The following is an 18,803-nucleotide window of genomic DNA, read 5'->3' on the forward strand; positions in this document are numbered from 1 at the left end:
TTGAAAATGTATGGATTTGCCTAAGAAAGCTTGTGACAGACCAGGGACTCTGATCTTCCCCATTTATTCATATATCACAGTGAAAAATTATTATTTAAAATAAAAAAGTGAAGCAAGTAAGTTTTCCCCTCATCCAGCCAAGCTAGAAAATGCACACCTTAGCCATCTAAATAAGCAAAATGCAGAGCCTGCACAAAAGCTTCACTGTCCTTGGATGAAACATTCACCTCCAAAACCGTAGGTGTGCTTCCTTTGAAATCAAAGGACAAACTGCACAGACATTAGGGGGGAGAAATTCGGGCCTTTGATGGGAATGATGAAGAAATAACAATGGCAAAATTACTTGAGTCGGAAGGCTGAAGGAGCTCTATACATTTGATGTTACACTTGACTGGAAATAAACCCAGTGTACTTACAATAAGCACCTCTGAGATTTTGTTATAGTCAGCACAATACACTCAGCACTACCCTCGATTCCTCCTAAGTAAAGAGGAAGGAAAGGGAGCCATCACAGAGAGAAAGAAAAAAGGAGCACACCCGCTAAATATCAAGAGTGTATATATACATAGTTTTCAGATGAGCACTGAGTCCCTAAAACTTAGCAATGCTGTAACAAAAAATCACATGAAATTTTGGAAGACTACAACAAAGCATTGTCTTAAATATTGTATCAAATTCATTTTATTTCAGCATGTTTTCCTATTTACAGCCAGCAGATACTTAATTTATAATTAACAAAATTTAACATTTAAAGAGATGACATCATATAGTAGACATATAAGTCTGATGAAACTCATGGTATTGCTGTAACAGACTATATTTTGCTTTAGTAAAATGGTGTCTTTCCACTAAACTCAATAGACTGAGGCCAATTGCAACTACATGGATTTCAGCCCTGCTGTGCTGAGCTGTAAATCTGGGAAATTCCTTGCCAAAGGTTATTTTTGATACAAGAAATGGCTTCAAGGGGAGACCAGACAATAATTTCAAAGAGAAATTTAGCAGTGCTACCAGACAGACAATGTGTAACAGCTTCAGAGGTTTACCAAGAGGAAAACTAATGAAGAACCAAGAGCATCAGAAAAAAATATTGCAAAAGCACATCCCACTCTTATTTTGCTCTGGATGTCCTTTTGTGGTAAAACGGTGGGTTAGGTGTCCTTAACTACAGGAAGAAAAAAGAGCTACCAGAACTAGAGGAAGAGAGAAAAAGTGTGTAAAAGCAATATTACAACAGGCTGCAAAATAATTAAGACTCTTCAGACCTCTGTTTTTCCTCAGCAGACATTTCCTCCTCATCACCACACATTCTAAATTCTCTTTCCTCTTTCAACTTTAGAAAACTGACCAACAACTTTCTAAAAAGTCTGTGGCATTCTTTATTTTTTATTTTTAAGTCATCTACATTTTCTTTCCCAAATTTATTATGTTATGAGAACTCATGGAGTACAAAGAGTACAAGACTAATGTGAACAGACAATTCCTCTTTTCCATGATGGAGAAGTCTATCCTACTGAATTGATGCAAAAAACAAACAAACAAAACAAAACAACAAAACCTCAATAGTTTATAACAAAGGTTAGTTTTTCTTCTTTACAAGATTTGCAAAACTCAATAAAAGAACTTCTAAAATATATTATTTCCACTGTTGATCACCCTGGTTCTCAGACCCTGCACTTGCATACCACTGTGAGACCAGCATTTAAAAGATCTGAACACTGATGCCAACAGCCCTCGGGCATGTGAGTAGCACAGAACTGTGGAAGAGGTTGTGTTGGGACTGGCACTAGTGAAGGAAAAGCCTGTTATCTGTGCCTTAGATAAAAGGCATTTTTTAAGGTTTGATTGCTTTGTTGTTAGAACACCTACATTTTTAATATAGGTAAATGTGCTGACAGTTTGGCTTAGCATCAGCAGAAAGGATTTTATATAAATAAATTTGAACAAGAAAAAAGGGAAACAAATAAACCATCCTGTACAGACAGCTGTTCCATTTAGAATTCATCATTTTACAAAGCAAAAGCAGAAAAGCCATCTGCAAAAATCAAACAAACAAAGAAAGATATGATATTATATTCTACTTGCTTCCCCATTATCTGGCCTTTAATTTACCGTGGCATTGCACATCCCATGGATTTTTATTCTAAAGGAACAGCAACAGGAGAGAACTCTATTCAGGTTCCCCCCAGACTCAATTCCACACTCAAGTGGGATTTTAAAAGCTAATAAATTAGCCCCTTATCTACTTTCAAACTGCATTCTTTCTCCACAGGGGTCTCATTCAGCACAAATCCCTTCTCCCACCCTAGTGAGAAGTCCCTACACTCACGGGGACAGAGCTGAGTTTCTCCAATTTCAGCACCTTTCCACATGTAGAAGTCACTGCAGTTATAGAAAGGTGTTCAATCTGCTCAAACCAATTTTTTACCTACCCTCGACAGGATTTACTGAATGATACTGACAAATCTGAAGCATTTGTCTTTATTTTGCTCTGAAACACAGCACTTATACAGACTAGTGAACACTTCATGGGCCTGGATTGTCATTTTCTGCAGCTGGTATTGCATGTATGAAACAAGGACAGGGAAAACACCATTAAGGAAGGGCAAAAAAACCAATTTATGGCATTATCCAAATAATGTGAGCATTCCTTTTCATTCTCATTAAAGAAACACAAAGCCTAGAAAACTGCCCCCTCCTCAGAGATAGTATTTTCCACTGTAACTGCCTATTTTTTTCCAGGAATTTGCTTTGTACAAATATTTTCTTGTTGCCTATCACAGAACAAGAGCATCTGACAGTGTGAAGGTCATATCCCAGTCCAAGAGCAGGAAACTGTGCTACATGGTTTTATTATACTTCATTGTCAATCAGCCCTTAAGCTATTGGACAGAAGCTCTGCCATTACCAGTATTATTCAGCTGCTTTAAACATTAGAATAGATATGAGGAGATGAGGGAATGCTCCTCAGAATTACAGGGATTTTAATTCCAACACCCAGGCTTTACATGCCTGTGGGTTTGAATTTTTTAAATCTGTCTCTGCTTTTCTGCATCCTGTCCTTCCATCTTAAAATCTGTGTGGTATTGAGAGGATTTCCAAGATCACATTTCAAAATGCTACCTACAAGGGTGTAATTCCAGTAATTTAGTTCCATTAGTTAGCATGTCTAATTTGTGATTTAGGTGCATACTTTAGGGAACCACCTAAGAGAGTGTTCAACTCTCCCAGAACATCATGCCCTCCTCTATTTCTAATACTACTTTCTTCACTGTATAGTGATCATTACAAGGCATTAAGTCATTAAGGTACATTTTTCCCTTTTTCATTTCCCATCATATAATACAGTTTCGATTTAAGATACCTTCCCCATTCCATTTCCACATCCATTTTCCATTACCCAAACCTCATTCCAGTGTTCTGTTTTGGTGTAGTACTTTTTGAAAACTTTTTTTCCATTTTCCTTAATTAATATATAAACTAGATCAAGACAAGAAACTTCAGTAGCCCTGAGCTATTTGTCCACTGAATCCTAAAACAGGCAACAGAGACAAAAGATAAGGGGAAAATTTTCACTCACAAGACTGAAGTCACCTATTTAAGGTGAAACAAAACATCAGAAGAACTACTTATAACCATCAGACCCCTATAGCTAGCCAGGACAGTCTCTCCTGCAGCATTTAAAGGAAAAAAATCTAGATCTGGGTATCAGCAGCTGAAGGTGTGCAGTCCAAATGTTTTGTTTTGGCTGAGGATGGAGACATAGTTGGGCAATTCTCAAACCAAACTTGGGATATACGCAAAATCAGAAACATTTTGAAAAAGGGCACAACATCCCCTCTTATGTCTTCAGTTCATTTCAGCTTTGATCACCATCCAAATTCAAGGAATGTGACTTAAAAACATCCCACTCATTGCTATAAAAGCAAGAAGGGAAAACATAAGAGGATTTCCTGCAAAGAGAAAGCAATATGCACTATAAAATAATTGTCATTTCTGCAGAGAAGGCACTAAATACTGAAGATAGAAAAACTATAGAGAATGAAAAGGATGGATGCCAAATTGGAGGTTGGGGTTTTTTAATTATTCTTTTTGCAATGCACTTCAGATATTTATGTGGGGTTAAATGTAATACTAAATGTTTGATTTTTTAATCCCAGCCTGGGACTCTAACAAAAAAATTAAAATTCACTGGACATAATTAGCCAGAGTATTTTTTTCACTTGCATGGCCAAGCTAGGGGGTGAAAGGATCATATGAAGTTGGCTTCTGCTGCAAGGCATGCATTAAATCTAAGAGGAGAGTTAAGAAATATAAAAAAACACTATACTTTTATCAGATTTATCCTAATACCCTTCACCTGCAATAGTAATTAATTTCCCAAAGGCCCATTTTGACAGTAAAACACACGAAGCAATGTTAAATTCAGCACTAAAAGTAAAGGAAGAAAAAGTAAAAAAAAAAATTATTTCTTACAAGTAAAAATTGATAATAAAATATAATAGAATCTACAAAGGAAATAGGCATAAAACACATTTTAAAAGGTCAGTTCTATTTAGCAAGGAAAAAGAACACTTTAAGCTAATTTATTTAGAAAATACTATGAAGAATTTTCACAGATAAAACACAGGTATGGATAAAAGAACAGGGACTAAGGACACTATTTGTGCTCCACAACGAAGCAGTTGAGAAAAGCCAACTCATGAATCAACTCCATATATTTCTACCTAATGGAGTAAAACTGTAAACACCAATCCCATCACAGTGATTATTATGGATACCACATGCCCCTCTCTCCATTTGGATTGGCTGGGAGAATTGGAATATGCAGATGAATCTTGGTTTAATGAGGACGGTAACGCCAATGTGCCTGTGTCTGCTTGCTGATGCTACAGAGATGGGACCCTGCCAGGATTCAGAAGAAAATATCTGAAGTCAGGTTTGTGTTCCTCGTGGCACATTACTGGAATTCCCAGGATGTCCTGTGTCATCCGTCCATCTGCTAAGGTGAATTCAACACGAATATTTTTCCCTCCCCCTCTCTCCCAGGTCACTTAAGGGAACTGAAGTCCCTTGTGTTGTCCTTGACAAGTACTGTCAGTATTTGCTAAAGCAAGGGCAAGGTGCCAGCCAAGTAAAAATAGGACAACCCAGGCAGAACTTCATCAGCGCAAAATCAACATGAGCTGCAGCAATCAGATTAAAGTACCTCAGCAGCTGTAGGCAGGGAGAGCAACACATCCATTATCTATGCAAACTTGTGAACCTGAGCCTAAAGAAAAGCAGGATCTGGATACCCTCACAGTTCCTTTATGGATAATGACAGGCTTAACACATAAAAGGCTTTCCTAATCCGAAGACAACCCAGTCTAATGTATTCAAGTGCAAATCATGTATAGGATTTATGACAATAAAACTATGGGTGTACAATACCGTGCTTCTCCATCTGCTTCAGCCTCACCTCTCTCCAGGGAAACTGTCACCAAAAAGTCCATCACTTCAAGGTATTTCAGTTCTGGCAGGATTGACAGAATCATAAAATTTCAGACTCCTTAACAGAGTTTTCTCTGTCACTGGGCAACAGAAATACCTCCTCCTTTGTGATGGGGGGCTGAGGAGTTAAAAACATCAATGGAACCAATGTCATCATTATGGCTGTGTTCCAAGAGTATTTGCCTCAAAAGCCTGGTGAATGTAAACAATTTTCCAGCACCACCTTGTGGGGCAAAAGAGACTATTTCCATATGAGGTGCCAATTCAAAGGAAAAAGAGACCACTTCTCTACTTACAACAGCTCTTCAGCACAAGTTACCCCAACAGCAATGCCTCCTAAGCACTTTTCCTTATAGACTTTGAAGGAGCTGGTAGGGGAAACCACACCAGATCTCACCTGTTTGTGTACATACAGTGTGCAAGAACTCCTGCAAATGGAATTTTCTTCTCTGAGACTAACACCTCAAAGCAGTCTGTCCCACTGCATTCAAGAAGTGCATGAGATTAATCAAGCCATGCCTTCAGGCTCCAGGCAATACTGCAGCCCTTGCTGCTCTATTCCAAGGGGTCCATCTGTGGTAAGAACAGCCCGCCTTGCTCAGCCCAAAGGGAGCATCTGTGCTGTATGATGAAGGATTGGGAATCTACTGCATTTCTGGACTGAGGTTTAATGATTTTCTGGCACATTTTCCTAATAACCATGGTAACTCTTGAGCTGCAATATCTCTTGAGTCCACATTCCTGCATCTATTCGCTGAACAGGATGCCAACCACAGCAAACAACCAACTCAGCTTCAGGACTGGAGCTAGTATTTCTAGTCACAAAATCTGGCATTCAAGCCAATTGCTGAATGGGAAATCCCAGAGCTTCTCAACTCTGTGGCCAAATTCTCAGCATCTGCATATTTGTTTTCCTACCCATTTCATTTATTTTTAAATGACTGAATTTTCCCCAGGCTATGCCTTCCATTGTTGGCCCACACACAGACAGACCCACACGCCCACTATTTCCACTGACACAAAGGAAGAGAAAACACAGTGCAGAAGGTATTAGTACTTAGCAAAATGCACACTGAGATTCAAATGTATTTTGAGATTATGATCTCAAACACAGCTATGATGCAATATATTTTGGTTTTGAGCAACAGAGGTACAGAGAGCTGCATGCAATGAAAACAATGTTTTAGAAACAGTGAGGGACTTGGACTTCCTAGTCCTAAATTTATCGTGTCCCTCCAGACTTGCTTCAGATCAACAGTGCCTCTTCTTCAATTTCCTTACTCTGACAATGCCACAGCAAAAATGCTGATGAAATAAGTTCAAGAGCATCCCACTGAACACTTTGCCAGCTTCCAGCCATCTGTGGCTTATGAATTCATGTACGCTTTACTACCTTTTTCCTTTACATTTGACCTCTGCAGCATTTAACAACATCCAATTTGATGTTGTGTGAGATTTGAACTTATGAGAAACTGCACATTCTTTATTATTCACCTGCTGTTCCTCATCACACAACCTTGCCCAGCTCTCTCTTCTCCAGGCTGAAGAGCCCAAGCCTATTTCATCTCTCCGTGCAGAGAACAGTTTGTAGCACATCAAAGAACAAAGTGTCAGTTTTAGAAACAGCCATGGGGGCTGAATGACAGACTTACAGACTGTGCAGTCAGAGCTGCACACAGCACCTCCTCTGAGTGGCCCAGAGAGGACACACTTCCTGCAAAGGGCTGGTCAGGCCAAGGAGGAGGTCAGTGAATACATCCAGCTGGATTTGCATTTCATCTTTTAGCAACTAAAATAGAGGGTTGTGAAGGCATCCATACAGAGCTGTTATCTCGATTTACTAGGGGGAAGATGCTTCTGTAGTTATCCAGTGCCTCAGTCCCTGCCTTCTCTAAACTTCTCAGCCTCATTTACACCACATCTGAAAGAGAGACAGGCACCTCCAAGAAGTCACAGGACCTCAAGAAAACAGAGAGACAAATAGAAGGAAATCAGGTTACTTTACATCAAAGAAAAGAATACCACTAACCATAATGGAGTTTAACCACTATTCTAGACGTCATGAAATTTGTAAGAGATATCCCAAAAAAAAAAAAAAAAACACCAAAACAAACAAACAAACAAAAAAAAAAACAACCCCAGAGCAATAAATTCTGCAATCACTTAGCTTTCTTCTGAGTTGTAAAAATGAATCATGTGTTTTTTAGAAGTAAAAAGAGCAAATCAGGACATATGAATAGGATCTGCTGCTCCTTCTCTTCCATTTCATATATACCTATATCTATCTATATATATCAGGTTATTTAAAAAAAAAAACCATAACTTTGGGCTACACAGTCCCTCCTCACAGCTGCAGTGCTGCCTTAGATTATCTAGAGATACATCGACCAAAATGAGCTTTCTTACAGGTCTGAGACTTTGTGAGCTGAATTCCTGAAACATTTTTCCCATTTTTTTGGTGGTTTTTTTGTTTTTGTTTTTTTTTGTTTTTTTTTGGTGGTTTTTTTTTTTTTTTTTTCATTTATGCACTGTTATTGTTGACATTTCAGAACCCCCAAAGCAAGAACAAGGCACAGCTGTTCCAGCTGCAGGAAAAGCCAGAGAGAATGCAACAGAGCTGGAAGGAACTTGGAAGATCACTCAGTCCATGCTCACACCCCAAGGCAGGATCACCCACACCCATGTTCATTATTTCTCACAGACTCATCTAACTTTTCCTAAAGCCTCCCAGTGACAGAGGCTTGACAGTCTGCTCAGACAGTCTGTGCCATGGCAGCTCTCCTATACACCCTGGGCAGAAAGGATGATTATTCCCTTCAGTGCTGCAGCAGCCTTTGAGTATCTAAGACACTTATGCTGCCTCCCCTCAGCAATCTCTTCTGGTTAAAGAATTTAGTCAATCTGAGCTCTGTCAGTCTTGGTGCTGTGACCACTTCCCCGGGGAGCCTGTTCCAGTGTCCAAAAACCCTCTGGGTGAAGAACTTTTTTCTAACTTCCAACCTAAACCCCCTCTGATATAACTGCAGGCCATTCCCTCAAGTCCTATCACAGGTCACCACCACAGAGGAAAGGTCAGCATTGGCCCCTCCTCTTGCCCTCACTAGAAGTTGTAACTGAGTGAGGTCTCCCCGAAGTCTCTTTTTCTCCAGGCTGAACAGACCAAGTGCCCTCAGCTGCTCCTCACAGAGCTTCCCTTCAAGGCCCTTCACCATCTTCACTGCCCCACTTTGGATGCTCTTTCAGGTCCTTCATTACATCACACATAACTTTTTTTGTCTGTGTGATTGATATATTTAACAGGAAAGGTGGCATTATGTAAAACAATCCCACTCTTTTTATGTTTGGATCTTTGCCCTAAATAATTTTATGGTATGATCACAGACTAATACTTGTCATCCTTGGGACACTAAAGAGAAGGAAATATTTTCAATAGTACCACTGAGTTGCACATAGCCTGGACTTGGTGACAGTGAAGGCACTGGAGATGTCCCACAGCACCTCTGCATCATACCAGAAGAGTTCTCTTTTCTTTCAACAGCAATCACACAAAGTGCTTTTGAATGGTCCACTCAATCTTAAATAATCTGTTTTTCCCACAAAACAACAAAATTCTCAGTTCCCAGGAAAGATAACATCTTGCTTCCTTTTGTAAAATTAGCTGTATCTTTTTCCATTCTACCTTGGAATGGTTGAATTCCATCTACCATTTCAGACACACCAAGTATGAAATTCACATTCCCCTGAATTCAGTGGAAAGAGATTTGATCAGCCAAGTCAGTAACTTCTCCATTTAAATTAACAAAAATGAACATACAAAGATGAGCACAAAGGTCTTGCATCACAAATGTTTTGCCTACTTATCAAAAGACTGCAGCTCCAACAGGCTGATCCCTCCTATAGGAAGGAATAATGGAAATCAGCTGTCCACTTCATCTAAGTAACATGTCTGAAAAAAAACCATTAAATGCTTACAGTCCTAATGCATTTCCAAAATATCCATATTACTCCCCTAACTATTTGAAGCACATGAAATTTCCAGCAGTTTCATTTCTACTTTTCAGAACTTAGGTAGATTAAAAAAAAAAATAAAAAAAAATAAAAAAAAACACCAAAAACAAAACCCAAGAAAAATCGAAGAACCTCCTATTCCACATACTAGCTTCAAAGTACATATTTCCATAAATGATTCAGAAATATTTAGACACTAAAAATTCATAAGAAGCAAAAGCAATTTACAAAATACTTTTAAAAAAATTGGTTTCTTATTTCCTCTCTGCTGTTTATGGGAAAATCTGGGGTTCCTGTAAGGTTTCATCTTAGGAGGAATGCAGATCTCTATTTAAACTGAAATGTCTCTCTGGCAGATGCAGACATTCCATCATTATATTGTCCCACTGAATGGGCAGTATTGCACATGAGATGTACCATATCCTCATCATGAACGTGCTGTAATGGCTAACAAGAAAAATTGTAGATGATTTATTTAAACAGAACCAGCTTATATATTAAGGGTATGACATGTTCTGATGAATCAACTAATTTTTCCTTCTCTTTCATTTCCTCTAGAACTTCAAAGCAATCAAATGTTGTTTATGCATAAAATTTAATCCTTTCACCAATCTATAGTTTGATTGAATTTGCATACTCTATTTCCTACAAGTCAATGTGAAGAGAGCCTCATGTAATTGAAACCATTTCCCCTCCAGTCCTCCTATCTTTGTTGCAGTATTTTCTATTAGTAGCTCTATTATACCTAATATCTGTAATGTTGGCAGATTAGAATTTTCACTTAATGCACCCTGTATTTATAAACCACCAGGATGAAAAAAGAACAAATACAAGAATGAGGAAATAATAATTACCTGTCTTTGATGCCACACAGATCAATGTGTAAATCACTAAAATTCCCCAGGGAGCCTTGCTGAACTAAAATGAGGTCCTTGGGCTGGTTATCAATAAAGATGAGCCTCATACAGCCTTGAAAAGCAGTAATGGGATTTAAACACTGGGAATCAGTGAAATTGTCAGGGCACCCTGTGGGAAAAAGAGAAGAGGCAGAGAAGAATATTGGAATGTTCAACTATTTCTGCTGGGATTTCCTGATGCAAGAACTCAGAGGCTTATTATTCCAAATGTTTTTATTCCTTCTGCTATGCAACCTCCTGTGTTATAAATCCTCCAGTTAGGGGAAAAAAGAAAAAAAAGAGAGAAGCCAGCCACTGAAAGTATCACAATATGAGGTTTTCACCTTGTGAAACAAACTTGTGTTGAGCAAAATCAAAATGTGATTTTTTTCATCACCTTTAAACTCTACAGTTGATAGAAACTAAAACATGAGTTGTTAAAATAATTGTACAAAGTATAAGGGTTAAATTCTGCTGCTGAAGCAGCATTATGGGTTAAATTCTGCTGCTGAAGCAATGTGCAGATGGAATCTTGTGGGCAGCAAGAAACCCATTTTTATCTGAGTTTCCCCAGTATTTAGACAGTTCTGAGGTCCAAAGCCTCCTGTACATCCTCACTTAGTGCTGCATCCACAGGGTTTGTCAAGATCAGAACCATACTACAGTAAGCACTACACAGAAATATATTGAAGACAGTTAATGACATTAATGATTGCAGTCCACACCAAAAAGCAGAATATAGTATTTTTCAATATTTTTTTCCCTTTTCTAAATTGAGCTAAACCTACCTTCATTTTCCACAAGAGCTTTGTACATAAATACTTTTGAAGATTTGAGTCATATGTCACCTAAGCTCCAAGAAGTCACTGAGCCTGTCCAGAACAGTGGTATCTACAGGATTGCTGACAACATTAATAATTCTAAAGCCTTTTAACCAGGAAAAAAAAAAAAAAAAAAAAAAAAAAACCAAAAACCATGGTTCTTATAGCTTTTTAGATTTTGCATATATTGTCAGACACATGTAGATACCCATTGACTACAACTACCAGTACTACACCCTTCAACCAGTCCATAGTGCAGAATGCACTGCAATTTAATCAGTTCTTACCTTTGCTCTTAGCTGCAAACAGTGCACCTAGGGAGAACTCTGTGGTGAGAACCTGAGGATCTGCATCACTAAAACCTCCCTGAAACAACCTACCTCCAAAATAGTAGCTGTTCCCCGAGTAGATCCTAGAGACAGTGGTTGCATGGCTGGCGGTGGCAGCGTCGTTATCCAGTGTCAGGGTAATGCGATGCCTTCTGGCATTGATGTTAACAGAATGCCAGAGCCCATCGTGGAGATTAGTGCCTGGCAAAAAACATGTACAAAGTGAAAAAAAGACATGCAGGAGACAACTGTGTTCTTCAATCTCCTCTTGCTTCCAACTTGTGACTGCAAATATGCAGCTGAGCTATAAAAAGTGAGAACTCTATCTGAGAAGAACTCATTACCTCTGGAAACAAGCTGGCATAGAAGAAAGGGCCCAGGAAAAGGGAAGTTTCGAGAGTATTTAAATAGGTCATCTCACATTTTGATCTAAGCTTGTACTACTGCAGGCACTCATCAAGCTAGCCCAATCCTTCACCTTTCTGGTAGCACACAGTTACTATTTTGGGGGCGTCTATGTGTATCTTCAGTCTGTTGGTAAATGCTTACAAGTCCAAAAGTGTGCAGAGATCTCTACTGAACTTCTGGTACTAAACACATGCGTGAGGTTGCAGAGGATTAGATTCAGTGAGACATTCATAGCCTGTTCTCAGGCTCCAACCTGAATCCTGACTGACTCCAGCAGGTATCAGTAGGATTTGTGTTTCTTAAAACCCTCCACCACCAATGCAGCACATGGTACTACTAATGGATGTACAGAAGTTGGATTTCTGAGAACTGGGATTGTTGCTCTGACCAGGAGCCTCTAAAGTTTGAGGGATATACTGTGCAGTCTTCTTCTCTTCTAGACACTCACGTGAAGTGGGAAATTACCTGTCTTGTTTCCTTATTCTGAAAATCAGTGCTGCATTGTGTGTCTCTTGAAATACCACTACAGAGCTACAAAGAAACTCCACATCCTCTATTCTGACAGCCATGAGAATCAGTGGGCAAGCTTCTGAACCCACACACAGAGGTGCAGATCAAAAGCAACCTAATTACAGTTCAAAATATGCTACCATCAGGCTGAAGTCACTGAGATCAGGCACAGACAACTAGTATTTACTCCCCACTCTAACAGAATATTTTTGTTAATGTTGCTTTCAGAGAAAACAAACAAGCACTTAGGAACACAAAAGAGGTGAGAACAGTTCAAAACAAAATAAAAAAAAAAGTGGGTGTTAGCTGTTTGTAAAGCCATTTCATCATGAATTTCAAAATGAAATTTACTCAGTAATGGCTGTTAACACGTGCACAATTGCCACAGAATTAGAGTCTAGTTTTCCAAAAAATGGATGATTTTTCAACTAGAAGTGCAGTTTGAAATAGAATATGTTGTTGAGGTTTGAAACAATTAAAAGAGGAAATAGATCCCATTTGGGGAAAACCAGGTCCATTCTTGAGCAAGCAGGAGTTTATTGTGTGTATCTGACACCTGCAGAAGATGGTACATGCACTTTCTGCATATTTCCCATGTCCAAATAAGTAGTTAAGCATGTTTGGATAGGCTGGACTCAGGTTCATTATTTCAGAACTACATAAAAACAAACGCACCCAACCAAATATTGACATTGTCTCAGCTTTGTCAACAATTTCATTAGGACTGCAATAAAGGCTGGAATCTCAGTTTTCAGTGTTCAATCGCAGCAAGCTATGGCTGCAGCAATCGACATGAGTAAGGATAGATGCAGGGCTGCCTCATTTTCGATCATAAAGGGGAATGAAACATGCATACAGAACAGCTCTGCTTTGACAACTCTGTCAGTTTTTTATCTCTGCTTCTTTTAATAGATACATCTGCCCTCTTTTAGTCTGTACACAGAATATTTTAATATTACATGTTTCTAAACATCTACTCTTTTAGAAAATATATTATTATTGTCGTGATTATCATCATCATTATTATTACTATTATTCCCCCAAATTTTAAATCAGAGAGGCAGCCCTATTTTACCCTCTTGCATCCCACCAGCTTCACTACACAAAGCAACTTGTAAAGTGACTAAGAAAGCCTGATAGGGAGTGTAAGAAGAGGAAGCCCATGGTCAGCCTCTCTTCTGAGTGCAGCATAAAGGGGGAGTCTAAAGCTACAGTCAGAGAAAGAAAATCAGCTTTGAGCCTCCCTTACTTCTGCTGGGGAAGGATGCTGTGGCTGAGCTGGGTCCCAGCTGATTTCAGCAGAGTCTGAAGATGGGAACAGGAAGGGCTTCATGTGACCTGACTGAAGAAAATTGAGTGTGACTGCTTAAGAACACGGAGGCTCAGCTAACTGTCAGTGAGATTGAGTCTGGAGATTTCAGGATGCCAATTTTCCAAGCTTAGATCAAGCTGTACAGAGCAGCTTTAGCACTGGAAAGCAAGAGAAAATTTAAAAGAGAAAGGAAGATTGGGTGTTTCCTTATTGCTTGATCCTTTCATCCCATGGAGCTGAACCTTTGTTCAGCTCTCCTTTTAGAAGGAGACAAGTGAAAGTAAACAAAAAATAAACACCTTCAGAGATTTCCACTGGGTTCTCAGTCTCCTTTTGAATTAGTAGCATCAATCTCCCACCATGGAGGTAAACCAAGAGATGTCCTGAGTTTTCAGACAGCTCGGTGAACAGAAGTAAGCCATCTTTATTCCATGTTCGGAACTGGAAGCTGACTGACAAGCCATCAATTTGAGCAGTGCCGGGCAGCAGCAAGTAGCTTCGACTGGCGCTCACAAAGGTGATAGGAACAATTTGTGGTTCTGAGCAAGAAAAGGTCACATTCCCCTGGGGAAAAAAAAAAAATCAAACATAATCAGCATGACTTCTTTTTTCAGTCATCCCAAAACATCTTTAGTTCAATAAGCTCAAGGCTGAAATAGGTATTATTATTCAGACATATATCTCTGGAGATCAATTGGAAATGTATCTGTCCATGTTGGGAAAACATATCTAACTTCAAAATTTTACTTTTATCACAAATGTTGAGGATCAAAAAACAAAACATTACTTCTTAGCAGTATCTAAATGTAACCAAATGTCCTTATGAATGCCACGCCTTAGTTGATTATCTCAGTCACCCAGCCCCTTAAATCAATTTGCCATTTGCCCAGAAGAGAAGCACATTTACTCAAAGCAGTCTGCAGAATCTGCACTAGCTTGTATCACTGTAGTTGATGGAAGAAATTACTCCATCAGTGTGCTCAGCTACTCTAGATTGCCCCACCATGTTAATCAGGCCATGGTATAAAACATTAACAATATATATAAATCCAGGATGCACTTTAGGAGCCACGTCTTTCAAAGCCACTCCAGGAGAAGATTGTTGCAGCCAGCTGCTTTGAACACGGCTGCTTTGTAAAATACCAGCTATAATCTGATAAAAACATCAGAGTGTAAGGCTTTCTCCATGATAACACTTCTCATCAAAGCCTGTACCTCACTCTAACTGGATAATTATAACGAATGGCACTTGATGGATGTGCGGGAAGTTGCATAGTGCTTGGGGAATTCCTGCCTGCAGTCTCAGACAGATGATGAAACTGCTCCCTATCACTTTCAAACATCTTTCCAGTCTTTATTTTTTAAATGGAAAATAAGGTGCCAGAAATAGACTAAGTTATCACTGGATGAAACAATCCTTGATAGATACTTATCTATATGGAGCTATCTGCACAGTAGCACCTGAATGCTACCAACCAGATGTGGCAAAATGAATGCATGGGTACATCATATTACAATGTGCTTTGAGATATAATCCAAAGCTTATCTGAACGCCACTGAACATTAGTCAGGTGGGAAGTAGGATGGAAATTTAGTCACAGACTTTAAAAAGTTTCTACTGCGTGCTGGGATTTGCTGCATGAAGAGATGGCACAAACTTTTTTTTGCTATTGTTACATTTCTACCTCAGTTTTTAATCAAAATTCAGGCCAGAAGTCCTGTCCTGACACACGATCAGCAAAGAGACTGCAAGGCCAATGCTGGGACATATGGTCAGGAGCTGCACATCCCTTCCCTTGTTTAACTTCAACTTCAGCCTCTCCATTTTCTAAACTGAAGCAGAACAGGTATTATTCCACCCACCATAACAACAGACAGCTGGAAATGCATAAAGGTGGTACTGAAATATTCTGTGTAAATGGGATTAAAGGTGCATTTGGAAGACAGACAAGAGGCATGTCTGCCTTTTGGGAGGGTTCTTTTAATCAGGTATGTTCATGAGGTGTGTTCAATTCAAAAACTGAGACCTCTGTGATGTAAGGGTGATAAGTAATTGCAGTCAGGACTAAAAACTAGCCAGGATTTGTTAAAAAAAAAAAAAAAAAAAAAAGAAAAAAAGTTGAGTGAAACAACTGATGCCACAAGAAGTTACATCAATTCAACTAATTTAGAAGGGAAACACCTTAAAGCAGTATTCCAGAGCAAAGCCAGATGATGTAGTTAATACACAGCAACAACAGATGCTGACATCCTTACACTGACCAACCTGTTTACCTTCCTAGAGACAGGAACATGAAAAGCTGAAAAATTACATACAAAACTGTTACTTTGAAAAATGTCCACTGAAGTACAATAGGTTCCCTCTAAAAAAAAATGTTAAATTTGCCGTGAGTGTTATTCTCAAACAAATTATTCCAGCAGGTCTAAGTCAGAAAAGTAAACAGCTCCCTCTAAACCTTCATCTGATCATGAGCATTTTGCTTTAATTGGCAGCAGTTCTGGAACTCTCCAGGGTATATGCCAGATTTCTGGAAGACACTTGATTTTATAATTGAACTCAATTTAACTGAAAAGTAAAAGCTCATTGGCTAGGAAATGGGATATAAGAATGGTCTAATCCCTAGAGAAAACAAAGGAGATGCTCAGCTCTACCCAGCTGCTGGAAACTCTAGCTATCATGTGGCATTTGAGAATTCCATTGAGTCCATCTCCAGACTGATTAACGACTCCTCTAACAAGCAGTGAAATCTTAACAAAATAGCTCTTATTGTTCTTACACGAGAAAACTTCAGAGCCTAAAAATGCAATGAAGATACTTGCAATTTTTTCACTGGCTGCCATGACAGCTGTCTTAAGAAAAGAGTAGAAGCAGCCCAGATTTCTGCAGGCAGGGTACAGCTTTAGAGGTGGTTCTTGTTTAAGTGAGATGTTGAATGAACAGGCAGCAGCATGTTACAGCATTTTAAAGAAGAACCAGAGCCTCTCCTATTAAAAGAGAATGGAACAATACAGTTGCTAAGTGATGAGGATAGAAGTGGATTATATAGAAAATCCTCTGAGCCATAAACTTCATCCAAAACTGACTGGAAACTTTCCAGTGACTTCTGTGGGACTTCAATAAAACCTGTATAACTTTAATGAACCATTTCAGTCTTTTCTGGCCTTTCTTCATGTAGTATTATGTACTGTTCAATGAAGAGAGAAGACAACACCTCAGTCAGGGCAGTGGGTAACAAGTTCCTTATACATCCTCCTTGCTCTCAGAGAATACTAATCAAAAATAATATGCACTTGGGAAATTATTCAAACTGACAGCTGAACTGCAATTCTCAGCACTTAGCCTACCAGAGGATCCAGGCCAAGATCACAGCTTGAAAAGAAAGAACAATAAATGAGTATTTCTGAGTTCTCATTCTACCTGCAGGTTAGAGCATCAAATGGGCACTTAAACTTTCCTCATTAATCACTCTGTGGATACTGTCCAATACAAAGGGTATCTTGCTTTCTGCAGAGAATTACAAAGGATCATTTCATATGACAGGTAAAGGGTCTAAGGTCCCAGGCCTGGCTGAGATACAAATGTGGTAAACTGGCAAGAATATCTCCAGCTTGGAAATTGGAGGACTACTTCTAGCTGTGAAGGGACTGAGTTTGCAGATGAATATACAAGGAGAGTAACAGAAGAAAAAGGTGACCTTTGATGCAGTTTTAAAAGGATAAGATGAAAAATTGGCATTCAACTCTGAGAAACTTGATTTTCAGAATGAGGGAGGTTCCTTCAAGCCCCGTTTTTAAATTACCTCTCTCTAGCAGAACAAAGGTCAGGAGACCCACATATTTCAAGTACTTCCCAAGACCATGCTGAACGCTACATGAAAAGCAAATCAAAGTGAGATACCAGCTCCAGCCTTCTGAAATACTTCTACAAACTGTCTTCAAACAGGATACAGGAGCACCAAGGCACACAGTGTTCCTTCAGTTAGGACGGGTCCACTGAGTGTGCAACCAGTCTATCCCAAGAGCAGGGGACCAGAAGTTCCTGTACTGAGATGGGTTTCTGTTTCTCTGAGAAAAATTTCAATATGGAAATCTGATAGCTTTCCTGATCCAAGTTACAGTGAAACTGATATGGCCCTGTGGTAATCAATCTTATGACAGAGAACTGCCCTATCTCCACTTACTGTAGGTATCATGAATTCCAATAAAATGTTAATTGTTTATCACATTGATTTAAGTTGTTTACATAAAAATAATATTCCCATGGAGAGAAAGTAACATTAAACAAAAAATAGAGAAGGCTTAGAAAAAACAGAAACATTGTGACCACGAAGGAATCAGGGATTAGATGCTTGGCAGGACCTTTCTGGATGTTCTTTATCTCAGACTCCTAAACTGACTGTGTCCCTAGCGGGAAGCAGAACAAAGGATTTTAGCATTTTATGCCCATAGTAACTGTACATTACTGTTTCATTACATGGTGCAATAGTTAAGAGATGCTGAAAAAAAGATGAGAGCAAATACAGAAATATTTTGGAAACATTCTACACGTTTTTTCTCGGAGAGACAGGAAAACAAGGAAAAAAACCACAGGAGGAAGCACCCATATACAAACAATAGTGACTATTTCATATTTTCTCTCTGTGGTGTATTGACTTGTCTGGATGCTAGGAAGAAAACCCTCTTGTGTCAAGAGAAAGGCAGATCAATAAAGCAAAAGCAAAGGCTGCACACAGAGGCAAAGGAAAACAAAATACTTAACTTTTACTTTCCATGAGCTACTTCCTAGGAAGCAGGGCTTCAGCATGTGTAGAAGTTGCTCCGCAATAATGAATGCCTCTCCTCTTCCTTTTTCTCTTGGTTTTTATTACTAAGCAGACTCAATTGGTGTGGAATATCCCTTTGGTCAGTTTGGATCAGCTGTCCTGGCTATGTCTCCTCCCCAGATCTCACCCACACCCATCCTCCTGGTGAGGGGGAATATTCACTTTAAGCAACAAGTAGGAATGAAGCCAGCCTTTCAAAATCA

The 18,803-nt window shown here is 39.1% G+C and overlaps 1 protein-coding gene across 1 annotated transcript in view; it reads right to left on the reverse strand.

Moving 5' to 3' along the window:
- The window catches only part of CNTNAP5 (contactin associated protein family member 5), a 200,544-nt gene that overhangs the window by 109,281 nt on the left and 72,460 nt on the right, over window positions 1–18,803 (reverse strand). The window contains exons 8-10 of the mRNA XM_053983157.1: window positions 14,077–14,341; window positions 11,599–11,748; window positions 10,356–10,527 (exon numbers count right to left, since the gene is read on the reverse strand). Coding sequence (XP_053839132.1) covers window positions 10,356–10,527; window positions 11,599–11,748; window positions 14,077–14,341 — 587 coding nt within the window. The remainder of the gene's footprint in view (window positions 1–10,355; window positions 10,528–11,598; window positions 11,749–14,076; window positions 14,342–18,803) is intronic.

Source organism: Vidua macroura, chromosome 7, assembly GCF_024509145.1.
Source record: "Vidua macroura isolate BioBank_ID:100142 chromosome 7, ASM2450914v1, whole genome shotgun sequence".
Taxonomy (NCBI): Eukaryota; Metazoa; Chordata; class Aves; order Passeriformes; family Viduidae; genus Vidua; species Vidua macroura.